At 53.3% G+C, this 27,413-nt stretch overlaps 1 protein-coding gene across 1 annotated transcript in view; it reads left to right on the forward strand.

The window, feature by feature from the left end:
- Positions 1–27,413, forward strand: part of MGMT (O-6-methylguanine-DNA methyltransferase) — a 157,859-nt gene that overhangs the window by 106,663 nt on the left and 23,783 nt on the right. The window contains exon 3 of the mRNA XM_070431783.1: positions 22,692–22,852. Coding sequence (XP_070287884.1) covers positions 22,692–22,852 — 161 coding nt within the window. The remainder of the gene's footprint in view (positions 1–22,691; positions 22,853–27,413) is intronic.

Consider the following 27,413-nt stretch of genomic DNA (forward strand, 5'->3'; position numbering starts at 1 on the left):
TTGCAATATTTAAATGATTTTATCTTCCCATAGTCTACCTATATTCTTTTTTTTTTGTCCTTCACATGAACCTTTTCCTCTTTGGCACCTACAGAGTCCCTTTCTTACGGAGATTGGCACTGCGGACCTTGAAGGGTCCCAGTTGAGAATTCTTTTTTCATATTAATAATTATTAATTCGTGCAAAAAAAACAAAGGCATGGGCACTTGGCTGGTGGCCAGAGCTGACTCTCCTTCTCTGGTTAGGATGTCTTGGAGGGAGGGGGGGGCTCTTCAACAGGAACCCTGGGGGAGGGTCTGTCCCCGGGTGGGGCTTGCGTGGAGTATGAGCATGGCCGGGCTTTGGTTTCTTGCACAGATGCCTAATTTTAAACCTTCATGCAAAACAGCTGCCATTGCAACGCTGGAGTCTCTTTGGAAGCCATGCCCGTCTCCTCATTCATCTCAGCCGAGCTGGACGGAGCAGGTGCAGGGAAAAGTTTGTGACCTGGAGTCACTTGTGGGCCAGAGGTACCCTTCTACCCCGGTTCCCCGTGGAATGAAGGCTCTCCCTCTATTGTCCCGGAAGGGCCTGGTGCACACTGGGACAGCCGCCTAGAGGAAATGATAGCCTGACCCCTCTCCCCCCTGGAAGGATACCGGAATAGGCGTCTGTGTCCAGAGAAAGTCCTCTCTGTGGCATCCGGGGCTCTGTTTAGGGGTGCAGAGCTGGGCTTGCCAGTTCAGGGTATTGGATGCTAGCGATGGACCCCTGCCCACTTCCCCTGGGGTAACTGATCTAACCCCTCACCTCCCACAGGGACCCCGCTCATGAAACAAGTAGTCCATCTTAGGGTACTTCCGGTGGTGGTCATCAAAGTTAGCCTTCTCAGGTAAACTAAGACAGACACAGTTTTCTGGTTTCAGCATTGTAGGGGTCACCTTGACGAGCACAAGAGACATCTGTCACCCTTTGTTCCCCGGGAATAGGCAGATGATTAAGTCTCAGGACATCTGTGTGTGCTGGCCACCCATCACACCTGCTGCCGCCACGTACAGGCAACCCCCCCTGCCTAGCCTCCTGACTTTCTCTAACAGCGCGATTGGCCAGGGGGCCCGCAGTCCTGTCCTGCACCCACTGGGGCAGGGTGCAGCAGGACTGATCTGAGATAGGATGGGATTCGGAGGCCCAGGAACACACGCACACACACACACATGCACACACGCATGCACACACACATGCACGCGCACACACGCATGCACACACGCACACCCTCCCCCTGTACAGCCTTTGTTGGTCCTTTGCTGGCCAGTTCTCTCTGCACAGCCTGCGTGGCTTTGTTCACAAAGTTGCGGCGCCCCCCGAGGCCGCATGCAGGAGGGTCTGTGCAGCAGCCTGGAAGTACCCTTCCCCCGGGAGCTCCGTCCAGTGGCCGCTGGGCCCCTCGGATGCTGGGTCCCTGCATAGGTGTCTGCGGCATTAATTAGTAATGTGCTGGCCCCAGGGACCAATAAGTTAAAGAAAGAACTAGTGTGAGTGAGTTTTATAAAGGTCATTTGACTCTAGGAAAAGCCACGTTTTTTTAAAAAAAAGCATTTTATAGAAATGTTCAATGGCAAAGTAAAATGTAAAGTATTAAATGGTTTTTACTATAGTGAACAAATTGCCCCTTTCATGCCATTTCCATTCTCATCCGCTACATTTAGCCGGATATATTTGTCTACCTAATTCGCTGCAAACTGAAGGATAGCGGGCCTGATGTGAAAACACGGGAGTTATGCAATAATAATTACAGCCAATGAGGAGAAAAGCCGTTGCGTACAGGATCCGTATAGGTCATTTGCATTAGGGAGAACCTGCCTTCCGGCCGGTCCTGCTGCAGCCCCAGGTGGTTTTCATTTAGAGCCGGGCTGATTGGAGACAGAACCCGCCACCCACCGGAGAAAGCGGTGCTGAGTGGCAGCTCCCAGCGGAGCCCTGCGTGCTCCTCAGAACGAAAGAAGCAGGTGGACGTTCTAATTTCCGAACTGCACTGACCCCAGAACGGACGGGGTTTCCATTCATAACAACATTTAAAAAACCCTTTCGGTGTCTTCTGGGGACCTTGAAACTTCACGGCCCCCGGCAAGGTGACCTCCAGCAGCGACCTTCAGTGGTGACCATATCCTAGTCCAGGTGTCGGGCACACGTGAGAAATGCCCGAGAGGAAGGGATTGTGCGGAAGCTGCCGCCGGAATTTAGGGTTTGAGGGTAGTTGGTGGGAACAAGGAGGACCAACCGGGGACAGTGGGCAGGAGTCGGTGCAGCCGCCTCGGGCTGCTCCGCTGTTTGCCTCCGGTTGCCACGGGCTCTGTCCAGCAGCTGTGATGTCGTGGCCGGGGTGTCGGGGCTGTGACTCGGGCCTCCCTGCTGGAGTCCCAGGGGCCCAGGAGAGATGACTGAAGTCCCAGCAGAGTGGAGAAAAGTGTCCTTGACAGCCTGGTGCATGGCCTGGCTGCGTGCGGTCCCCTGGGGCTCGGCCCTCCCTGGCAGGAGAGGAGCAGAGCATTTCTGAGCCCCTGAAGAAGACGAGACTGCAGGGAAGATGCTAGTGTGTGTGTGTGTGTGTGTGTGTGTGTTCATGCGTACACGTGTGTGTATGCACGTGCCTCCATAGCAAGCTTCAGGTGAAGGGAAGGCTTGGGAGCCCTCAGATGCAGGCTGCTGGGGGGCCGCCACAGGTGGGGGGAAGGGGCTCTGTCCCTCGTGTTCCTGGGATGAACAAGTGAGACCAGGGAAACTTCGCTGAGAAACGGGGGGAAGGCCTCGGCAGGGCTGCCGGGCGACTTGTCACCATCTTCTGGGGAGCCCGTTTCTGCATCACAGCCCAGGAGCTTCGGGACGAGTGGCAGAGTCAGGTCTGAGCGGGTAAGGGACAGCCACGGCATGGGGCACAGGGGGGGAGGACAGGAGGACACCGCAGACACCCCCCTGCCCCAGCGCCACCCTGACCACTGAGGAAGCCGCAGGCTGAGCTGGCCAGGCTGGCCCAGAGCAAGGACTGCGCAGCTGGGAGGCTGGGCTACCGGGCAGGGCGCCCGCTCACCCCTGTCTTGGGGTTAACCGCGTTCTTTCCTCTGGACCGCAGCGCTGAGCCCGTTCCGTGCGCTGGTGCTCATTCAAATGGGGCTCGTCCGGGCGAGGTGACTGGCTTAAACAAACGGGATGAGCTTGTTTAACACGGTGTAATCCCTTGAAAAGGAGGCAGGAGTAAATGTAAATCACCTTCAGCGGTAGGCGCAGGAAGGGCTGCTCCTCCGCCTGGCTGCGGGCTGTCATTCGTGAGCAAGAGGGAATGCAGTTTGGATGGATTTGGGTTTCTGTTGGCGCTCACACTCACTAAATCTTGCAAAAGCGCATTGAAAAGTGGGAGCACGTGCAGTTTCCAGGGAAGAGGTGCAGTGTCGATACGGAGGCATTGGTTTTGCGCTAGGAGTGGGATTGGGAGAGGGGCCATAGCCACAGGCCCGGCAGGCAGGCTGGGCACGGGCGCCGCGGTGCTCACCTGCCACTGAGGTCACATCCTGGGTCAGTCCTCCGAGACCAGCCCTGTCCCGGTCGCCTCACAGATGCAGCCCTTGGTCTCGGTGGCCCCCGATGAAAAGTCAAGGAGAGATCAAGGCCGTGCATGCCAGGTGCCCCTGCTGGCGTCTCCTTCGGACTCCATTCGCTCCGCCAGCTTACACGGAATGTCACGGATTGCACACGGAGCAGGACGCTGGCCCCCGGTGTTCTGTGTCCCAGCCTGTGCAGCGTCCCCATGATATGGACACAGCCCTGAGCACCGGTCCCTGGGACCAGCTCCCTGGAGCCGTTGGCCCTGCCTCCCCAAGGCCAGCAAGGACACTGCCACCTGGAGGTGGGACAGTGGTCAGCGTCACCTTTCTGGGGAGGGGCTTTCTAGAATGCTCAGACCCGTGGGCAACCCAGCCTCATGCTCCATAGAAACAGCACGAGCACAGGCTTCTGACGATCCCAGAAGGTCTCATTCCGAGTCCTTTTACCGATGACCTGATGCTGACCGAGTTCCCGGAGCCGGGCGGACTCTGGGAACTAGGTGAGGGACTGGTCTCCAATGCCAAGTTCTAAGTGACTAAAAGGGTCCCACAGAACACAAACCCCACCTCATTCGGGGGCATATTCCTGACCCTGAGAGTCAGATGGGTCACTGTTTCTACCCACCTGGCCCATTCCACTGAAAATTCAGGAATTACCCCTGTATCGTCCATTTCTTGGCAAGTAATTTGTGTGAGTGTGAAACATGCCAGAGATAATCAGCCTCGTTTAGTTCATTTAACAAATACTTAGTGAGGACCTGCTGTGTTCAGGGTACATAGCTCCACCGACAAAATGGATTAAAACTCTGCACTGTAGGTGCTTATAATTTTGGTTGGGGCTGGAGATGGGTCAGGCAGGAGCAAGATCGATGGATAGATGTGTAAAATACACTGACTGTGTTATCGGGTGCTGAGGCGTGTCTGCAGAACCAGGAATGAGGGATGGACGAGTGCCCAGGATGGGGTGTCCCTCAGAGGATGGGGTGATCAGGGGCCCCACTAAGGAAAAGACCTGTGAGGTCCAGGGAGAAGCGGACGTGCTGGGGAGAGGACCAGCCAGCTGTCCCCAAGGGAGGCAGGGGAGCCCACAAGGCCCAGTGGGTCCTCGTGCCTTGGGAGCCTTCCCGTGACACGGAGCCGTGTGACCTCCCTCCGTGGAGACCCTGAGGATGGGCTTTCCCAGCCCCTGAATGACGCGCCCCCACCTCGGTGCGCAGCCATGGCCAGCCTTCCCCTCGCTGGCACCTCCGCCCTGTTTCCTTTGGCTCAGCGCCCTCCTGCCGAGTGTACTGCACGTGGTGCTCAGATCGGTGGGCTCCCTTCCAGCCCCGAAGATCATTGCTCTCAGGGGGTCTCGTACCACCTCAGGTGACCTCCGGGTGCTATGGCACTGTTTGGTGGTAGCTTTTGTTTCTTCTTTCTTTTTTAAGACTATTTATGCATGTCCCCTTCCTCCCGTGAATGCCAGCTAAGGAGCCGAATGCAGGCTGGGCTCCTGGCTCTCTGCAGACCCGTGATGTCACCGGAGACCTGGGGAGGGGGGCCACCACGGGAGCAGCATGGCCTTGTGATTGACAGCAGCGAGCAGCTGTCCGTGGCTCCTCACAGCACGCGTTGAGGGCAGCACCCCAACGCTGGGTGACCGTGACCCTGGCCAGCGTTCTTAGAGGCGGGCTTGACTCTAACTCAGGAGGACCTTCACCCCGTGTTGAAAGCTCTCGCCTGGAAAGTCTGTGTCGTCGCCCTCAGTGAGGTTCTCTCAATCCCAGATCGCGACACCTGCTTTGGGAGTGCAGGCCCAGCCCGCCTTTAGAAGCAGGACCTCGCCGGGTCCACCGGAGTTTCTCGGTGGCTTGGCGTGTCCTGGAAGAAATTATCATTCCAGAAAGTCAGCTCAGTGCGGTGAGATGAAATTAATTCCACATTTCCCTGTCATCGGGCATTCACAGATGGGCATGCCGAGGCCCAGCCTGTGCACAGACGGCCTGAGGCCTGTGCGCACCTCCCTCGCACACGTGGTCCCCTCGCTGGACCCCAGTGCCGACCGTGTCCCCACAGGCCAGGAGCTGCAGCATCTGAGAGCCCCATGTCCCAGGTGTGGCTCACGCTCCTGGTAACCTTGGCTCCGTCGCAGCGTGGGCACCACTTGCCACTCATGCACGTGCCTGGGTCATGCGGCTGTGACAGCGGCCGTCCTCAGCTTCCTCCAGGTCAGGCTCTCGCTGCCGAGGACCGGGTGCACCTGTTCAGGGCACTGACCTACAGCAGCCCCTGCCCTGTGTCAGCGGCGTTAGGGTCTCTTTTTTTAATACTGAGGCTATTTATTCATTGATTTTTAGAGAGAGCGGGAGGGGGAGAGACAGAGAGAGAGAGGAACATCAATGTGAGAGAGACACCTCGATTGGTTGCCTCCTGCATGCACCCTGACCAGGTCCCGGGCTGGGGAGGAGCCTGCAACTGAGGCACGTGCCCTTGACTGGAATCGAACCCGGGACCCTTCAGTCCCCAGGCTGACGCTCTATCCACTGAGCCAAACCGGCCAGGGCAAGGTCTTAATGGAGGTCTCCCCAGAGCTCAATCAAGTGAAGGGTGACACTTGTTCACAAGAAGAGGACTGGGAGTCATAGCCTGCACAGGAGCCCCGCGGCCGCCAGCATTGTTTATGCAACAGTGAATGGGGTGTGGGGTTTTGAAGAGCGTGTTTAGCCCTAAAATATTCCTTGAGTAGCTGCCAGGAAAGCTGTTTTCAAACAATATGAAACCGCAGAGAAAGTGTTCTCATGTTAACAGACTGAGAATCCAGCCCATAACCCAGGTATGTGTCCTGACTGGGAATCGAACCGACAGCCTTTTGGTGTATGGGACTCACCCCCCAACCAACTGAACAACCCAGCCAGGACAGCACGGCATTTTTTAAATGGCTCTTTATTTTTCCAAAAAGTGACATTTCCTTGTTAACTGTTTGGGCCATGCATGTGTTTTTTTTTTTTAATATTTATTAGCCAGTTGTATTTTTTCTCCTTTGGTGTGGCGAAGCCTGTTCCCCTTTCCCCATTGTTTGTCTGTTTATTTTGAACTTTCGTAACTTTTCCTAAGGTATGGCCATTAGTCATTTGTCTAAGTTATAAATATTTTATCCTGGTCTCCGAAGGTGCTGTTGGCGGGCTGGCGCTTTAAATTTTTATGGGGTCCACTCCGGCGTCCTTTTATTGGAGCCTCTGAGTCTTCAGTCCTGCCCTGCACCATCACGGCTGCCGCGAGACTGCAGCAGCTACCAGCTTTTCTCACGGCGCTTCCATGGCTCTGCTGTCATGTTTTCACTCTGTCCATAAACTGCTTTGTCTGCTCTGACCGCCGCTCTTCCCACACCATCCCCGCACTATTTGTCATCTGCCCCTCACTGAACCATCCCCGTGCTGCTTCTGGGGCCCTCGCTGCGTGGGTCTGTATGTGGCTCTGCACGTGGCTCCACCCGGCACCACGGCTCGTGTCCATTCCCAGGCCAGCTCTTCCTCGTGGTACACGTAGCTCAGCAGATGGCTTAATAGGGAGCAGAATACACCTTTTTTTTTAAGTATAATTTTAAAAATGTACTTCCGGTGGGGACGGGAGGAAGAAGAGTGCGTGTCGTTGGGCAGATGATGAAGACATTCTGCGGCATTTCCTTCTGGATCGGAGGCTGGCCGCGTTGTCTGCGAAGGGCTAGAGAACACGCGCTTCGGGCTTTTGGGCGGCGCGTGGGGTCTGGGTCACAGCCGGCGGCAGCGGCCGTGAGCACGGTCAGCAGGCTGCGGTGGGACCCAGATTGTTGCTGTCTCCTGGAAAGCGACAGTGGACCTGCAGCTGATTTTGTTGGATACCATTGTGTAGTGCAGTGGTTCTCAACCTTCTGGCCCTTTAAATACAGTCCCTCATATTGTGACCCCAACCATAAAATTATTGTCGTTGCTACTTCATAACTGTAATGTTGCTACTGTTATGAATCGTAATGTAAATATCTGATATGCAGGATGGTCTTAGGCGACCCCTCTGAAAGGGTCGTTCGACCGCCAAAGGCGTCGCGACCCACAGGTTGAGAACCGCTGGTGTAGTGAAAGGTGTAGACAGTGTAGACTTCGCTGAGAAGTCCACCTCCCATGAGGGAATCTGTCTGAGTTCCCCTGTCTACTTTACTTTCTCTAGGACCATCTTTTCACCAAACCTCACTATCTTAGTTATTATAGCTTTACTAGAGGCCCGGTGCACAGGTTCGTGCACCAGTGGGGTCCCTCAGCCTGGCCTGCACCCTTTCACAATCCGGTAGCTCTGCTGCGGAGGTGGGAGAGGCTCGGGCTACCGCAGCTGTGCTCGCCAGTCATGAGCCCAGCGTCTGGCACCCATTGGTCAGCTGAGTAGTGCTCCCGCTGTGGGAGCGCACTGCCACCAGGGGGCAGCTTCTGTGTTGAGCGTCTGCCCCCTGATGGTCAGTGCACGTCATAGCAACTGGTCCTTCGGTTGTTCAGTTGCTTATGCTTTTATATAGATAGATAGGTAGGTAGGTAGATAGATAGATAGATAGATAGATAGACACATCTTGGTATCTGGTAGAGAAAGTGCTTCTTAGCGGTTCTTGACCAAGACATTTCTATTAGCATCTCCATTTTGCAATCAGTTTTGTTACGTTCCAGAGTATTTTTTAAAAAACTACCTTTTTCTCTTTCTTTGTTTATTTTATTTTAGAGAGAGAGGATAGGGTGGCGGGGGGGGAGAGAAACATTAATTTTTGTTGTTGTTGTTCTACTTACTGATGCTTCATTGGTTGATTCCTGTATGTGACCTAACCGAGGATCGACCGAGCCTGCAAACTTGGTGTATCTGGATGATGCTCTAACCAACTGAGCTACCCAGCCAGGGCCCCAGCTTTTCCTCTTTGAGTTGAGATTGGATTGACATCTTTATAATTCTTAGTCATCAAACCTGTGAGCACATTTCTTCACTTACTGAGGCTGTCTTAATTTTTCTCAACCATGATTTATGGTTTTCTGTACAGAGGTCTTGCATACGTTCTGTTGGATCTATTGCTAGATATGTTGAAATATATATGATCCATTGTAAATGACATATTTTTCTATCAGCAACGCTTCCTTAAATGTCTGTTGGAATGCACTGCTGAAAGTGTCTTGGATTATAGTTTTCTTTATAAGAAAACTTTAAAATGATAGGACATTTCGGGTTTCCTGTGTTTCTTTAGGCCATTGTTTTAAACTTATTTTGTTCGGTAATTGCGTTGGCTGGACCTTGCCTGTGTAACGTTTATCAAAGGCGATGAGAGCAAGCAGCGCATCATCTCGGATTTTAGGGAGAAAGCAGTCCCTCTCTTTCCTTCCCATCAGAGTGGTCCCTACTCCAGCCCACAGACATGAACCACCATGAACCCCCTCCATCAGCAGTGGTTGGCCAAGTTCAGCGTTGGGGGCGTTCGTCATCAATCCCTTTCTTGAGATGTGAACACAGAGAGGTGTCCAATCACTGGGACGGGGTGAGGGGGTGGGGTGGGGTGGGGCACTAAGAGTATTTCCCAGCTCAGAGGATGGCCTTGACCAGGCAGAGCAAGCCTCGCCGGGCTTCCTGCCTGAGCCGTGTTCACATGGAGGCTCCCTTCTGTGACGTGTCCCTTCAGCACACGCCCCACGGCGGTGGATGTGGACGTGGCTGGGATCCGCAGGAAGTGGTTTGCCAGGGTTTGGACCACGCCGGGCTGTGTGCTACGCATTGACTGCAGCTGGAATTCGAGTCTCTTTAAGAGAAAATAACCATTTGCTAGTGCTAATCACTTTTAAATTGATAAATTGATCCTTTTAAATAAAAGAAACCATTCAGAATGACTGTTGAGCAGCACGTGAGGAAATGAGGTTTTCTCCCTCACGGGGAATTTCTTGGTAGACATGCAGACAGATGCACACACGGAATGAAGAGTGCGGAGGTCAGGTGACCTCATGTCCTGTACTTCTAAGCATGGGGAGTGCATTCTATGCGGCACAGGCTGGGCACCGGGAGGGTCCTTTTTCTTTGGGGGAAAATGGAAAACCCGTATTAACTGGAGCCTCTGAAGGCCTTATTCCAGGAGGTCAGTTCCCGTGTGGCCCACAGCACTCCTGGTCACATAACCTAGAACCTGGACACGTGTGTCCACATAAGACTGCACCCCAACATTCACAGCAGCTGATGTACAACGGCCCCAAACGGGGAACAACTCACATGTTCCCAAAGGGGGACACAGTGGGTCCTCCCGCCCGCAGGGGACACTTACCAGGACAAAGCCAAGTGGACACGGCTCGTTGCGTCGCGTGTTCTCTGATTAGCCTTGTTACCTCCTGTTTTCACGGCTTAAAAAACGGGTCCCAACGAGCCAGAGAGAAGATATTCGAGGGAGCGTTAGGCCCCGACACGCGACAGCTTCTCACGACATGCGGACGGGAAACACGAAAGCCTTCTCCCTGCTGCCGATCCCACTGGACACGCCGCCCCTTCTCAGTCCGGCGTGTCACTGACAGTGAGGACGTGTGGATGCGGTGCCTGGGGGTGTGGCCGGTGACGGTGCTGGCAGGGCACACTGACTTCGGACTTCCTGCCCTGGTGACTCCGCCATGAGCACGGCCTGAGTGGTTCCTGCCCGTCAGGCACTTTCCCTGGAAACCTCACCCCCCACCCCCCACATGGTAATAATCTGCTCCTGTAATTGCTGTGGAAAGGGAAAATCCTCGGGAGAATTTACATCTAATCATTTATTTATAAATCCGTAGATGGCAGTCTGCAGAAGACGCATCGGGGGTCAACTTTGTGCTCAAAACAGTTGCGTGGTGTTTACATTTCACAGTGGATTTTTTTAATGGTACCTCCAGCCCCCGCGATCACAAAAGAACCGCGGCTGGCTGAGCGGCTCCGCGCCGTCCCGGGGCCCAGGCACCTCATTACCGATGCCGCCGCGGCCGAGCCCGTCCCCTCTGCATTCGCTGAAATATGCATGTTTTTCCATCTCATTAATTCAGTCTACATACAATTAATTTCTGCCTATTAATAAACCCCTTGGTGTTAGTGACAGCTATCTGAGCCACTTCACCGAGTGGGGAAGGGACGCGTTCCTGCCGATCCCCACCCCTCGGCTGCATTTTGATGGTTGCATTTGTGAGGTGGAAGGTGTTGGTGCCTAGATCACGCTTCGGGAGGGAATGGTAATCATCTGGCTTTAGACTGGCTGTGGAGGCAGTGAAGTAGTAATTGGCTCCTCTCGGACATGGAGTAGACACAGGGGCAGCCCCAGCGCACAGGGTCGCCGGCCAGGGGGCTTGGTGGGGCCTGGATGGGAAATGGACCTGCTTTCAGTTCCTGCAGCTCTACTCACCTCTATGGACACCCTCCCAAGGACATCTGTGTGTCTTCAATCTCATTTCTTCTCTAAAGCATCTGGTTAAATCTGTGAATGAAAGCAGGCGATGGTGCATGTGGTACCAGCTCCCGCTGGCCCCGATCCAGGGGAAATACCGATCATCAGGACAGAGGCTCCCGGGCAGGGTGTCCCAGGGAGACCAGGGCCCCCTCTCCGTGTCGCTCTGTCCTGGTCCTCCTCTGTCAGGGCACAGGGCTTTGCCACAGGAAACTGGCTCCGTTCAGCAGAAGCAGCCGGGAAGGAATGCCCGTCTGTTAGGGGTCTCCGCCTCTAACCTGGGCCCCACGGTGCCATCCAGGCGGACCTGGAGGATGAGTCTCCATGACTGAGACAGGAAGACGGTGGCAGCCTGGTCTTTGCTATGACGTTTAGGGACATGTTTTCTCTGTGCCTGATAATGTGAGGTACCATGAGCGAGTGGCAGGTCAGGAAACGGAGGTGTGAGTTTGGAGGGTGATGCTGGGGGCCGAGGGAGAAGGAGGAAGGGAGAGCTCGCGCTCTGGCATCCGGGCCGATGCAGGCACTTCTGAGAAGGAGTCTGGGCAGAGCCAGGGGTCTCCCTGAGCACCTGCCCCGAGCACAAACGCATCAGTGCACCGGCAGCTGTCCGAGGGGGCGGCCTCCCGTCCAGAGCGGACTACTCAGGGGTGGCCTGCATTGGAGTCATCCTTCCCTCCCCCAGCAACTGGTCCAGGAGGTCACAGGTCGTGGCTGCTCGGCAGGCACTCACACCCTGGAGGGGATGGACACCACCCCACTGGGTCCAGCCAGGAGGAAGCCTGCCCTGTCTGTCCCTGAGCAGCCAGGGCGCCTCGAAGGCCCAGGAGCACCCGCTTTTCCTTGGCTTCAGGAAGCCCTTGTCTGGTATTGCACAGGTTTTTGTTATTTTAGGGAAAAAAAGCACCCACATGTCTTTGTTATCCTTGTTTCTTAAAATGTTCAACAGAGTCACCCATTCCTAATACATATATATATGTGTGTGTGTATGTATATATATGTTTTATTTCACTGTTTTCCTATGAAATAGTTAATAAAAATGGCAGGCGGGGCCGTTTCCTGAGCCCAGGAGCCCCTCGTCCCCCCCCCCGCCCCCCCCCCCGCCGACCTGGCCCTGCTGATGCGGGAGTTGCTGGCCTGGTCCTTGGGATAGGAGTTAACGTGTCCAATCCCCTACGTGGTGATCAGCAGGCAGATGTTGGATTTTAATAAACTAGCCGCAAGGTGGACGTGGGACCAAAGAGGAGACAGGAGCTCGAGAGTCGGGTGTTCGTGTTCAAGTCTGACTCTGGTTCACCCTGAGAAACATGGACAGAAGGGAGTCGCAGGGTGGAGGGCGCATTGCGCCAGCCTTCGCCCTCTGCTCGTTTGGTCTGTGTTCTGAGTCGTTTTCCGGCCCTTTTGGGACATGGGCACCCGGCAGAGGGCCATTCCCGTTGGGAGAAGGGTCCTGGCTGAGCGCTTGGTCAGGCCGGGAGTGGACAGGTCTGCTTCCCCCGGCAGGACCCCTCTCCCCGGAATAAGCGTGTTCCCAGCGCAATATTTCATTTCGGTGGCAAGCGAGGCCGCCTGTGGTTGCTCGTTTCGGATGGTTTCGGTGCCTGCACCTGTCCTGTGGCCTCTGAGTTCATGCCACAAACCTGGGACAAGCAGAAGGGGGTGGGAGGGGGGGGGGGTCAGAGGTGCACACAGACACAGCCCTGCCCTTGACCTTGCTCTTGTTCCTGAGGCGAGTCCCCGTCTCCAGGATGCCTGAGTTCTCGGGGATTTTTACATTGTGTTTTCATTGCAATGAAGACCTTTAAGAATAAACCTCTCACTGTTTACACAGGTAAAACGCTGCTTCTGCAATGCAGCTTGACAACTGAAAGATTTTTATACGTATTATAGAAGACTTCCCCTTTTTGACTTGTTTCTCAGACTAGAATTTGCTTGAGCACCGGAGAATCCTTGTCTTTTTAAAGGCTCCCAGAATTACTCGGGCCCGAGACGCAGGTGGAAGCCTGAGAGAAGAGTCGAAATGGAGCTCGGTCGCGGGCCCTGGGACCTCTGCGGGCACACGGTCACCAGTGGTGAGGGCTGTGTGGGCTCCGGGAAGGCCCAGTCTGGGAGGGCCTAGAGCAGGGGTGGGAACCTTTTCTCTGCCAAGGGCCATGTAAAATCACCAACTTAAAAACTAGCCTGCTCTCTTTGGTCCAACATTTAATTAACTCCCCCCTAATGCCTTGGCAGGGCCAGACCAAATGATTTCCCGGGCCTTATATGGCCTGCGGGCCGGCCGTTCCCCACCCCTGGCTAGAGGTCTGGGACCAGAGAGGAGAGCCCCCAGAGCATTAACGGCTGCGGTTGGGCAGAGTGAGGCGGCCCAGAGGCCTGCCCCCAGGGACTGGGGGCCCTGCGAGGGCACAGGGAGAGGATGGGCAGCAGGGCACCGCCAGGCTCCCAGCACACCCGCTGTCAGTGGGGTCTCTGTCTTCCTCCCCCTCTGCCCCTCTCAAGCTCGGGGTGCAGGGATTCAGGGGTCAAGCCAGGCCTCGGCTCTGAGAAGTGCTCTCCCTGTCGTGGCTGCCAGCGGCACCTGGAGCCAATTCTGCCCTGTCTTTGCTGAGAGCCCTGTGACATCCCCTCTCCGTCCCCCGGGAGGGCTGGGAACCGGTCCAGGCAGGGAGCTCACGGTCCAGCGAGTATGGCAGCCTCCCAGAGGGCGGCATTGATTTTCTAAGCGGCGGAGAAAGGCATCTAAAATCAGACTTCCCACCTGCTTCCCGGAGAAATCAGCGCTTCCTGAAGGGGATTGTAACCGGCTGGCCTTGCTGCTGGCGTTTCCTACCCCGTCCTTCCTCCTCCTCTCCACCTGCCTCTGCTCGGTCTTCTTAGATGCACCCCCTCCCGCCCCAGCCCCGTTGAAGTAACTGTGTCCTTTGCTGGTGGACTTGGGATTGAAGACCCCGGGGCTTTGCTGCTTGGAGTGCCCAGGACAGAAGGCTGGATGCGGGGAGAACAGCCAGCTCACGGGAGGCGGGGCAGGCGGGCTGGGCATCCTCCTGGCCTCGGGTGACGTCATCCTCCGGATGGAAAAGTGGGGCGCGGGCTGGCAGTGACAGCCCTTGTTGAATTGTACAAATGTGTTCTGCTGCTTGTAATCCACTTCTTGCAAATATGAGTGCTCTGGAAAAAAGATTTATTTTAATAACGTCTCAGCGTTGTTCTGTAGTCAGCGTTGTTTTATGACTCCACATCCTCGCCAGAAAGCACATTTTAAGAGTTTCAATTCAAAATTAAATATGACCTCAGTGTTTTAAAATACAGTTACATTAACTGTCCATTTAATAGTTGCTTAAGATTTTTTTGGCCACTAATGTACAGTCAGTGTACTTGTCTGATATTAAATGCAGTGTTTGCAGCTCCGCTCACCGGCTAACGCGTTCCAGCTGCACCGTGAGTGGGCTCGCTGCGGGGCCGAGCCTCCGAAAGTTCCCGACGAAGCCGCCGTGTTGTCTTACACCAGTGATGGCGAACCTATGACACGCGCGTCAGAGGTGACACGCGAACTCATTTTTTTGGTTGATTTTTCTTTGTTAAATGGCATCTCAATATATAAAATAAATATCAAAAATGTAAGTCTTTGTTTTACTATGGTTGCAGATGTCAAACAATTTCTATATGTGACACGGCACCAGAGTTAAGTTAGGGTTTTTCAAAATGCTGACACGCCGAGCTCAAAAGGTTCGCCATCACTGTCTTACACCATACGCCATGCTTTTCTTTAAAAACTCCATCGTGTTTGATAACAGGGAGTATCTATTATTTATTTAGAACTGTACAAACCAATTTACAAGACAGGTAATTTAGTGGCAGGATTATTTATTAATGAGCCCAGTACACAAGTTAATGGGGTCAGTCCTCATGTATTACATGCCTTTAAAAGAAAAGAGGCAGTGTCTTCAGAAAATCGTTATTATTTTAGCATTGGAATTAGGATATATTCCCTTGCTAAGATGAAAAGTAATTTTTTTCTGGATTGCATCTGAGCGAAGCCATCTCGAAGCTGTGCAGAGAGCTACGTCGTAAAGTACATTAGGGGACGGGGATGTTTTCACCTTGTCCCAAAATGTCATTCTCACTGTGTGGGCTCCAAGAAGGTGAAACGTTCCGGAAGGAAGATGGCAGGTGAAAAGCTGCTCGCCACGGGAGACGACGTGACTGCGGACGGGCTGGGGAGAGGCGGGCGTTCCTGGCTCAGGTGGGCCCAGGCCCCCTGCCCCGAGCTTGGCATCTGGCATGTTCTGCCCCTTCACTCAGCGCACAGCCCAGAACCTCACTGGGCATGGAGGGGGCTTACTTCTCGTGGTCTCCAGTATCCGTCAGAAGCAGCGCCTGCGGGGGGGTCTGCTGGTCCCCTCCACGTGTCACAGGTGGCGGTTGAGGGGTGCTCCCCACCGAGACCTCCCCCGCTCCTCTCTGAAGCACCCAATGGGAACCCCTTGGAAGGCAGGGGAACCTGAAGGAGGAAGGAGGAGGGTGCCCGGGGAGGCCCCGGGCGAATCTGTGTGTGGCCTCTGGATTCCATAGCCTTACCCCCAGTCCGAGCAGGGAGGCCAGGCTCAAGCATTTGCTGTTTGTTTGGGGTTTCTTCCGTTTCCTCTCATGCCCAGTGGACGGCCTTGTACCAGGAGTCGGACTAGGACAGCAGGAAGGAAAGCCACTAAGCCCTGTGTTTTCACATCAGGAGCCCTTCTAGGCTCTGACCAAGGGCCCACCCAAGGCCCAGGCCTGGGTGACGCCCCTCCCCAGACCTCAGGAACTCCGTTACGCAGCATCAGCTGCAGAAGCTGGAGAGGCTGAGAAAGGTTGCTTTCCCTGTTTAGAAAATCTTTGCGGGCTTTCTTCCCCCAGGGAGCGGTTTTCAGCAAATTATTCATTGGGAAAATGAAATCTGAAATACAGGTGTTTTCCCTGCGCACGCCGTGGGCCTCGTTTCCACCGATGCCTCTCGTCTACTCATTCGCTCTGCAGGCACCGGGCACCCTGCCTGCCGCACAGGACCCCAGGGCTGGCTCTCGGGCTCGGGGACATTGCGTGGCTCTCCATTCAGTTACCAGAGCAGCCCTCGTGGGGAGCCCATCCCTCGGACTTCCTGATGGAGCCCAGGCCCACACCGGCCTTAGCACGGGGCCCGCCCTGCTGGTTCACCAAGACACCTATTCCGAGCTCTGTCCTTCAGCATGCCGGGCCTGCTTCCAGAGGGGTGAGGATGGGGAAGAGGGTGGGCCATGGGACATTCTAAGACCTAGCCCTCCCACTTGTGTAAAGAAACGCTGGGCTGTGTGGACTGGTTAGTGAGGCATTTAAATAGAAGCATGGCCTCCCATGAAGGGTGTGGAGCAGGGATGCCCAGTGGACCATGGGCTGCGAGCCTAAAAACTCTATAGTGTGGGCACCTCATCTCTCTTTCTGGAAGCGTCTAGAACAGCCGTGGGCAAACTACGGCCCGAGGGCCGGATCCGGCCCGTTTGAAATGAATAAAACTAAAAAAAAAAAAAAGACCGTACCCTTTTATGTAATGTTTACTTTGAATTTATATTAGTTCACACAAACACTCCATCCATGCTTTTGTTCCGGCCCTCCGGTCCAATTTAAGAACCCATTGTGGCCCTCGAGTCAAAAAGTTTGCCCACCCCTGTTCTAGAATGTAACAGAGCTCAAATTCCATTGTCTTTGGAGAATAAGGCAGTGGTCCTAGATTGTAGTCTTGAGTATTAGGGGAAAGTTTACAGAAGCCACCTAAACATAGAAGAGAGTAAATCCAAATGCTATACTGCATATATGCTATCAGAAATAGAGCATGTGCCCTGGCAGGTGGCTCAGTTGATTGTAGGATCATCCCATACACCACAAATGTGGGTTCGATCCAAGGTTGTAGCACTTACGAGAGGCGACCAATCTATGTTTGTCTTTCACATAGATCTCTCCCTCCTTGCCTCTCTCACTCCTTCCCTCCCTCCCTCTCTCTAAATAGCAAAAGAGCCCATGCGGTGTAGCTCAATGGTTGAGCATCAACCGGTGAACCAGGAGGTCATGGTTCAATTCCCAGTCAGGGCACGTGCCCAGGTTGCAGACTCCATCCCCAGTAGGGGGTGTGCAGGAAGCAGCCCATTAATGATTCTCTCTCATCATTGATGTTTCTATCTCTCACTCCCTCTCTCTTCCTCTCTGAAATCAATAAAAACTATTTTTTAAAAAATCAGTAGAAACGTATCTTCAGGTGAGGATTAAGAAAAGAAAGAATAGGTCATGTGGCCACATGGACTTTTCATGAGAAGGGCTGACCCTTGGTTCCCATTTAAAAAAAGATGAGCCAGAGTCTTCTGTTCCATGGGGATGGTCTGGAGAGTAAGGCCTTGGAATCAGACAGACTTCTGTGCAGATCCTGGGCCCCCCTGTGCGTTGGTGAAGTTATTACTCTAGAACGGGTGGGCAACCTTTTTGTGAGTGCGTGCCAAAACCAGCAAAATCTCTGGCTCAAAATTCTTCTGCGTGCCAACCCTAATTTTTTGAGAACATGTTACGCCTACTTGATATCTCTTAAGTGTACATATGTGAAGAACCTTGAAGAAATAATAAAATTCATTCGAGCGACAAAAACACAGTATATGATGATGAAAAATACATTTATTTTTTAATGTATACATGTTATGTAGAATTATTTATTTATCTAAGATGCACCTACACGGAATTTATCTGAAAAATAAAAAAGTCGATATTAAGAAAAAAATGTAAATGGGAGATTATAAGAGAGGGTTTCGCGTGCCAGCAAAAGTTACTGGCGTGCCATGTTTGGCACGCATGCCAGGGGTTGCCCACCCCTGTTCTAGAACCTCTGGACCTCTTCTAGGACTTAGAGATAATAATCCCTCCCTCAAGAGTTACTGGGAGGGATGAATATAGAACACATTTTCAGTGATAAGCCTGGTACCTGCTGGGCACTCAGTAAGTGGCAGCTATGACATTTTATACAAGGTTTCCCTCGAGTTGTTCCCATGTAGGTGACCCTCAGTGTTCCTCATTGGACCCCACCTTCCAAAGTGCCATTGAGGGTGACAGTGAGACTTTCTCTCAGCGGGGACTTGGTGGTCAGTTGCCTTGACAGTGGCTGGTGTTGGCTGTGTTATTGAGAGTCAGGAGAGTAAATTGGGTGGTAGGGAACCAACCATCTTTTACCCACCTTGGCTGCATGCCCTGAGATTTTCCCGTTCTGGTACTACTTGCTTTTCCTCTTACCACTTGTTAATTGTAGAAAGCAAAGCCCCTCTCTCTGATGTTTCAGTCCTTCTAGGTCCCTAAATTGTATGTCCCAGAGCAGGCCCTTGTTTGAAACCCTCGCCCTCTTCTCCTTAGGTGTCCTGGCGAAATTTGACTGGCACAGGGAAATTGGTAGCATAATGACCTTCTGCACGATCATCCTGCCTTTGGGACACAGACATTGCTTTTCCTGATCTTGGCATGTGAAGGAAAGGGTCTGTCCCTCCCTGTCCCCCTACCCCCACCCCAAGCCTGCAGGCGCACACACCCCCAGTCGCACAGAGCAAAGCCACCCAGAGGCTCTGAGGGCATTAGAAGGGGCAGCTGCAGACTGTGGAGGAGGATGCTCAGAGCAGGTGGCTGCCTCTTTGGACCGTGTGCATTGTAGAGTCAGCCTGAAAGACAATCGTGGTTGACCAGATGCCCCATTTGAAATCTCCATCTACTAAGAGATATCTGTGATTCTTATTTTGCACTAATGCAGTGGTTCTCAACCTTCCTAATGCCGCGACCCTTTAATACAGTTCCTCATGTTGTGGTGGCCCCCAATTTCATTGTTACAAATTGAACATAATTAAAGCATAGTGATTCATCACAAAAACAATCTGTAATTACATATGTGTTTTCCGATGGTCTTAGGCGACCCCGGTGAAAGGGTCGTTTGACCCCTGAAGGGGTCACGGCCCACAGGTTGAGAACCGCTGCACTAGTGTGTCCCTTCTTTTCTGGGAGTGGGGAAGAGAATTATTGAATCATACCAAGTTACCTAACCCCAGAGATCCTGGGGGGTGGAGGTGGGGCATGAGGGGTGGGGCAAAGTACCCTTGTGGGAATACACAGAATTTGATGAGAGTGATGGAATGATTCCTTAAAAGTTTTATTTCTACGGCTATTTTCCAAGAAGTGAACTAATTATTGACAGAATTGTAATAAATCGACTTAAGCAGCAATTTGATTAGGACTTTTTATTCCTATTTTATGTTTGCTCTTTCTTTAAGCTGCTCATTCCTAACGTCTGAGCATGTTCTTTATGAGAAGCTGAGTTACGCCAGGAACAAGGAATGTGCCTCTCACGCGTGTGGGCGACGTCGAAACGCTGCTTTGTTCGCTGCTTCAGTGGAGAAGAGCAGCGGCGGCGTGGACATGAGACTATTTGAACTCTTTATTTGCCACATTTACAATATTAATAACTGCATTTCTACAAGTTGTCACATCGAGTAAAAGATCTTCATTCCGGGCTGTCTTTGGGGGCCAAGCTGAGGCTGGATGCATGCATTTAATAAATTGTAGTCTCAAGTAGTCATTTTTGTAAATAATTAGTTTCAGTGAAAGAATAAGTTAGCATATTGTATGCATCTAATGTTGCAAATGTACATACAGCAAACTTTGCTATTAATCAACAGTCAGGCACCGCAAGTGGGGTCTCATACATAATGAATTGTGCTTAAGCCTCATGGGTTTCTTGATAGAAAAATAAAAGAAAACACAAGTGTGGTAAGCTTTTGAATAAAATTTAACTAGATTGCCCTGCATCCTGTAATTGTTTTGCAATCATTAGGGACTTGATAATTCATCTATAGTTTTGGGGTGTTTTTATCTTCATCTGTCAAGTAGTGGGGATTTTTAATGATATGCTAAAGTGTTGCTAAAATACAGTTTTTCTTTTCATAATTTGAACACTTAAGGGAGAAAGTAAGTAGGCTTTTTTAAGGCATTCTAGTCTGCCAAGTGTACTATTTAAATTGTCTTTTAAAAATGTTTTATTATTGCTGATGTATTTTTAAGAATCAATTATTTTTAAAAAGAAAAAAATATACAGTTCTTAGGACATGTACCTTCTATGGGGGAGGAGTTGGAAATTGACATAAAAATGCCTCTGTGTTTTTGATGGGTGTTTTAAAATACTACAGTAAATTCCTCTGTGGGCTTGTTGAGGTTCTGACATTAATTTCAGGCCCAAATAGGAAGGTCTTAGGATGTCCATTAAAAACTGACTTCCAATTTAAGCAACATACCTACGGCCACCCAGAAAGGGAGTCGTGGGGCCCAGTTCAAATTTAAACCACCTCTTGCTCCTCCCGTCCTCGACGTTGGCACCTGAACCATCGGTGGCCGTGGTGTTTGCATGTCCCTGGTGGGGGAGCTGCCTGGCTCCCCGGGGAGACTTGGGCGTGGGGTTTAAGCGAGCGTGGGGCTCAGGGCCCCCCATGGCCGGGAGTTCAGGGCTGAGGGGTAGTGGAGCCGAAGGGCCTCCTTTGTGATCCGATTGGCCGTCAGCAACGCCCAGAGACAGTCACACCACAGCTCTCCCAGGGACGAGCCGGGCGAGGTTGGAGGAGAGGGCAGGGCAGAGAATAAATTTCATTTTATTGTAGAAATGGAAATTTGTGTCATGGCTTTAAAAATCTGGTTTTATGTGTGTGTTTAATGTCATTCGTTTTAAATGTAGCATCATAAATCCTGGCTCCAGAATCAAAGCTGCTTAATTACATTTCACCCATGAATAGTAATCTAACGCCAATAGAGAAAGAGTTAAAAAGGAGAGCCACAGAGTAAGGCAGAGGTTGAGGTCTTTAGCACAAGCATAAAAAATCAATTTCAGATGAATTTCACTACTATAAAAATTCTTCAAATGTCCTCTGAGGATGGGAAATGCTAGGAAACCCAGGTCCCATTTCAATTCCCTGAGCATCAGCGGGTGCGGCCACCGGCGTGGGCATTGCCGTGGGGTGCCCGAGGCACCCGGTGTCACAGGGGTATCCGAGTCAGGAGACGTGAGTCTGGAAGCAAAGAAGGAGGCCGGTGGGTATGGAACCCCACCTCTCGGATGAAGATGCCCATCCTCTGTAGTGTTTGCCCCCTCGCTGAGGAACCCAGATTCTGTGCCTGATGGACAGCAGGCCCCACAGCCCTGAAGACCAGCAACGGTGATCCTTGACCAGCACCCCAGCCCCATCTGGGTTCTGCAGGAGGGGCCAGTCCCAGGCGGTCATGGGAGGTTTTGAGGGGATCCCTGACCCTCTCTGGCCTCCTCAGGAGGGAGTCCCCCCTATGGGTTGAAGGCGGGGACTTGGTGCATTGGCTCTCTTCACCTCCCTGTGCTGGGCCGCTGGCCAGGTGATGGCCTCTCCCAGGGGCCGTGAGAGCAGGTTGAAGACAGAGTGCAGAGTGCAGCTCCCCCACCTGCCTCCGGGCGGGGCGCCAGGCAGGGAGGCGGCGGGGCTCTGGGAAGAGCCTCTGCACCTGTGTTTTGGCGGCTTTCCTGCCGTCCCAAGAAGGCTCAGCAGCTATAGCGTCTGAAAGGAAGATGAGAGCAACTGCCCGCCAGGCCTGGAGCACCCAGGACGTGTGCTCTATGTCCAGGGCCTGGTGGTGGGCAAGAAAGTCGCCTGCGGGACTGGGACTCGTCTTCTTGCTCCAGCCGAGCACATACCCAGAAACCAGCCCCTGCCGAGAGGTCGGCTCCGTGAGGGGCGGCTGCAGGTCCCGCAGACAAAATCACCAGCTGGACCAAACAGGCCACTGAAGGGAGCCTGAGTACATTGCTTTAAACTTGAGATAAAAGGGACACTAGCAACCGCAATGAGCAATAAGAGTTGGAAAAGGAACAAATGGAAAACCCACGCATGGAAGTCATGGTCCTGTAACTGAAATCACAAACCCCGGAAGGACCCACACACAGACACCGTCAAGCATGAGACTCCGCAGGCGGAGAGCGGACAGGGAGGAAATGCCCCTGAAAGAGCACAGGCGATTGGAAACGCGTGGACGTGCTGTTGTGTTGGGGGTGGGCAGGTGAGAGGGTGAGGAGCAGTGTAATTACTTTCCTAGCATTTCTGGAAAAGGCTTTTGGTAGCGAACACGGGTGACTTGACTGACAGGTGATCATTAAGGCAAACATACACCCGTTCGTCCTGTAGAGGGACAGGCACACCGGCCCTCGAGTTGCTTCTGTGCTGTCGTCATCGCTCTGTCACAGCTTGCTTCTGGCTCGGCACAAGCGTTCAGAGCCCCAAACAGAAGCGCCGTGTCTTGGGACCGCCCCCCCTTCCTAGGAATCACCCCTAGAAGGGGGCGAACACTACGAGACACGGGCATCTTCATCTGAGAGTTGGGGTTCCATACCCACCGGCCTCCTTTGCTGTTTTCAAAGATGTCATGTTTCTTAAAGCGGAAGGTAGACTCGTGGGTGAGAAAACCCCCCGGGCCTCAGCCTGGCCCTCCTCCAGCGCCTCTGCTGTCCTCACGCCTGTCGCACAGCTAGTGGAGACGTGGGTGCTCATGACATAGCTAGCCTTGACCCCGTCAGGGCGGCAGTGTTTTCTGTTTGCCCTTCAGATGTGTGGAGCAGGGCCTCGAGCTTTATTAATCTCCTGTTATCACTTTTGCAGCCCCACCGAGGCCCCTGCCCGTCCTGAGCCGCTCGGCAGCCCAGAGGAGACGGTGAAGCCCCTGATGGAGTGCGCAGCCTGGCTGGATGCCTACTTCCAGGAGCCCACGGCCCTCCAGGAGCTCCCCGTGCCTGCGCTCCACCACCCCGTCTTCCTGCAAGGTTGGTACCTCCACCACCACGGCGCTTCCTTCAGGGAGCGGCCTCGTTAGCTGTCACTTACGTCACAGCGAGTTTTATTGACTGGACCAACTCCATTCTCTTCCATCCTCTGCCCGGGCAGCATGTGGCCATGCTGTTAGGACAGAGTGCGCGAGCCCCTCCGCTTCCCAGTGGCTTTGTTAGTTTTGGCACGTGGTCCCGTCGTTCTTGGCAAAGGCAGTGAACATGATGCATGCAGACCGACTCCGGACTCTCGCGGGCGGAAAGGTTTAAGCAGGAACACATCTGAGTGGCAGTAAACTTCTCAATGAGCTCATTGTGAACTTGAACTCTCTACTGGCCAACAGCAAGAAAACGAGGCTGTGGACAGGCAGCCACGGCCATCGACTCAGTGGCTGACACGTACATCAGCCTGGGTAGCAGCAGAGTCTTCTTGGATGAGTTTTCACCTTCACTTCTCGAACTTGCCATAGTTAGAAGTTCGACTTTTAAGGGATGAGCGAAGAACGCGTTGCCTCACTGGAGTGTGCCAGAGGCACAAACAGTCTGTGATAATCCCAAAACGTTTTCCCAGGCGTTTCTTTGTAAGCTCTTGTTTGGATTCTTACTTACGGCAGGAAGTCATTCTAGACACGTATCACACACAGGTTTATTTTGCATAGAGATTCTTTAAGTTTTGTTATAAGTGAGCATTTATACAGGTATATCCGTGTGAAGGCGTACAGCTGTGTGCTTAAAGAATCGCCCTGAGACTTTAGGTAGGGTAAATTTAAAGCAATCTTGAACTTGAAAATGGAATGCACCAAATAAGTTTAATGGCATTCTAATTCCTACTATGATTTTCAGCAAAAACGAACTTGAAAATGGAGCAGTGTTTACAGGGAGGCGGGTAGAGAAATCCTTGAAAGGCTGGGCTAACACGTGAGTTGACTCACAGTCAACAGAGAAGACCTTGAGCGTTTTTGCACATAATGAACTAGCCGGGGAAGTTCTGAGAAGAGGGCCTGTCAGCCCATGTCGTTCAGAAGGTCTCTGTCGTTGGGGGCTCCAGAGATTCTCACGGGGGGTCTAGGAAGGGGCAGCTGGACGGCGCTCTGCACGTGTCCAGAACCCACCATCGTCCACAGGGCCCCATGCTTGCCCCGCCTGCTCAGGCCCCTTCCCCAGCACCAGGAGTCCCGGGACTGATTGCGGGTGGGTGACTGTGCCGGGGCCATGCTCTGCGAGCCAAGGGACTCAGAGGCAGCTGGGAATCTGGGAGCCATGACCTCTTCTCTCCGCTGCTGGGAAAGAACCGTCCAACCGGCTTTCCTTCTGTCACATAGGGAGCAGACATTTCAGGTTTTGAAATTGTCAGAACAAAAATCTTACAAAACCAGGGCAACAGTTCTGTGCATCTGAAGGGGTGGGGAGCAGCGGGCCTGTCTGGTCCTGGAGGCCTGTCTTCAGCTCTTGGAGAGGGGAATCAGCCGCTCTTGCCCTGCGTCCCGGCTCTGAGCCCACACCAGGCCAGGCCGTCTCCTCGGCCAGCAGGTCATGGTGATGGGAGGGCTGGTGACCAGCTGGGAGCAGCCGTGGGGATAAGGAGGAAGGTCCCAGTTACCCCAGTAGCCCGTCCCGCCCCCCTTGAGACAAGCCCTGCAGTGCTGACGGGCACTTCTGAATGCGCCGGGGACCCCTCCAGCTGTTTGGGAGGTGGGGGCAGCACCCACCGGCCCACAGTTAGGGGCTCCGGGCCCACAGTGTCCAGGCTGCTCAGTCCCTCCCGGGCAGGGCCCAGGTGTGGGGATGTTAGAGTTTAAGGAGGGAGGTGGCCAGCACAGAGTTCATTGGCACCGGCACCGGCTGTGCCACTCCCCTGTGTGTCCAGCGTTGTGGGCTTTGCTCTCTCTGCCGTGTGTCTAGGAGCCAGTGACATCGTAGGGCAGTGATGGCGAATCTATGACATGCGTGTCAGAGGTGACACGCGAACTCATTTTTTGGGTTGATTTTTCTTTGTTAAATGGCATGTAAATATATAAAATAAATATCAAAAATATAAGTCTTTGTTTTACTATGATTGCAAATATCAAAAAATTTCTATATATGAGACGGCACCAGAGTTAAGTTAGGGTTTTTCAAAATGCTGACACGCCGAGCTCAAAAGGTTCGCCATCACTGTCGTAGGGAGAGGGCAGACCCCACGAAGGGAGGTGGTGGGCAGCCTCGGAGCTGTGGGGCTGGGATTAACAGAGAAATAAGCCTCTGTGCAAACAGGGTGGGGGGGGGGGGAGCCATTTTAAATGGGGAATAAGTGTCCTTCTTTCTGTGCATGTTAACTTTTGAGTATGTTGAGCATATGTCTGTGTGTCATTGTTTCCTCATGTTCTGGCTTCTGAGAGGAGACCAGGTCTGCCTATTTCCACTTGTCCCCTACTCTTTCTTCTTGAAGCCCTGAAGTACCGCTCATGACCTCTGCCCCAGGCCCTCCGCCGTTTGCCCCTCGGGCCGCAGCATGGCCTGTCCTGCTGCCCACAGGCTCCTCTTGCGTGTGGCCAGACTGCCTGTCCTTGCAGGATCCTCTGTGAGGTGAGCGCACTGTGAACCGCTGGCTCCGTTTGGAAGGAGCCACAAAAATGCATGCGAAGGTGAACCACATGACATTGCTGTCCGCCAGGTTAACGCAGCAGATGCTGGGAATGTCAGGTGGTTCAGCTCCTCTCAGAGAATTCCCGGAGTTAGAGCAGCAGCCAGGTAGCTCTCTGGGGATTTCTCTCAGGGAACCGATCGCTGCCTCGTCCTGGGGCCAGGAGAGGGGACTGTCAGGGGCAGGAGCCAGGAGCACGGGACCGCAATGTGAAGGAATTAACGTGAACGGTGAGCTGTGGAGTACGCCGAGCTTCCTCTGAGGTTGGGGTTTTAGAGGTGGGCATTTTGTTCTTGTGTTTTTGGGTTTTGGTTTTTGCTAAGCTGGTTTATTCAAGTGTGGACAGAATCGTTTTTCTGTGACCGAGAGCTCGAAGCCTCATAGCACGAGGATGCGTATCGGGGAGGCCACTCCTCCCTAGAAACCTCTCCCAAAGGTCAGTCTTGTTTATTTTGAATTCCTTTTTCTCCAAGAAATCGTTCTTTAGTGAAGCCATTATTCTTGAAGTAAACCTTTGCTTAATGTTTCTTTCATAATGAAGTATCATTTAAACCTATTTTCTGTGGACACTCCCTAACTTCTCGGTTTTCTCACAAATAAGTTTAGCTTCTTAGTGTAACATGCATCTGAGGTAGCCTGAAAGGCCGGTGGCAGGAGCACTGGAGTCAGAGGTGGCGCCTGGCCGGGCGCTGTCTCACCGTGAAGTCTCGGAGCGCAGCCTGTGGACCCGCAGGGCCGGCTTCCCGTTCAGAATGGACTCAGGCGCTTCTTTCTGTTCGGAGCCCTCTCTCTGCCCACGGAGACCCTCCCGCTCACAGGCTGCCCGCGGCCAGAAGATGAGACGGGCGGGCAGGCTGCTAACCCCGGCCTTTCTGCTTTACCTGCCAGCCCGGGTGGGTGGCTCCCCGGGAGGGCCTGGCCCTGTGCTGGGGACACACACACACACCCCCCGGTGGCCCAGCGAGATGCTGGGCCCTCAGCCGGTCCTCCCGGTGCCGTCTCGCACATGATGGTTTTCAACAGATGAGGTCTGAGTTTTCTTTTTAAAGTGATGGCAATGTTCCCTTTTAAATGAAATATTTAACACTTTAATAATTCCTTCGTCACAGCTATTAGCTTGTAGCTATGAAACCGGTGGCATGACAGTAGTAAAACCTGCATTTTTAAACCTGCCGGCTACAGCCTCCGGCACAGAGCCTCAGAAGGATTCTCGGGTTTGTGGGGCTCTGAGAACCCCTTTCCCAAGGGCCTCTCCCCAAATTCCTGCCAGAGACTTCAGGAGAGGCCCCGTCAGGGGGCTCAGCTACCCTCCCGGCGTCCTGGGGAGTCCCAGAGCCCAGGGCCTTCCAGGGGAGGCTGTGAGTCCTGGGAGGCAGGGACAGCGCGAGGAAGGGAGCCACCCTTTCCTCCATCCTCACCAAGAGAGTCCTTTAAAGCTAGAAGCCCAGCTTGGGTGCTGAGCAGGGCCGTCCTCCAGCCCCTACACCCTCAGCCACCCGGCCAGCTCCTCTGTCCCTGGCTGTCCCTCACGTCCTGGAAAAGGCCAGCCAGGCCTGGGTCTCCCAGGCGCGTAGCCCCCTTCCGTCCATGTCTGGAGCCTTGCTGCTCCTCACGGTGCTTCCTGAGCCGCGGATCCAGCGAGTTAGTCTTCAGAGGGTCTTGGGGGTCGGAGTGTTTTCTCTTTAGTCCCCCCTGTGACCACAGCAGGAGGCAGCGCTGTGCTTCCAGCTGTTGGTGCTATATTTTCCCCTGAGTTTAAAGACCATCACCAGCTCACATAGAAGAGAGCGGCTGAAACAGGGATGCACTTACCGCTCCCGGGGCAGGCCGTCACCGGTCCCCCCTGTCAAATGGGGACATGCGGATCGTTGGCCTTGCTGTGATGTCACTGGTGGGGCTGGCAGGGGTGCCCGGGCGGGATGAGAGCCAGCCAAG

This window comes from Myotis yumanensis, unplaced genomic scaffold, assembly GCF_028538775.1.
Source record: "Myotis yumanensis isolate MYYU_CA2020_CCGP unplaced genomic scaffold, mMyoYum1.0.hap1 SCAF_13, whole genome shotgun sequence".
NCBI classification, from domain to species: Eukaryota; Metazoa; Chordata; class Mammalia; order Chiroptera; family Vespertilionidae; genus Myotis; species Myotis yumanensis.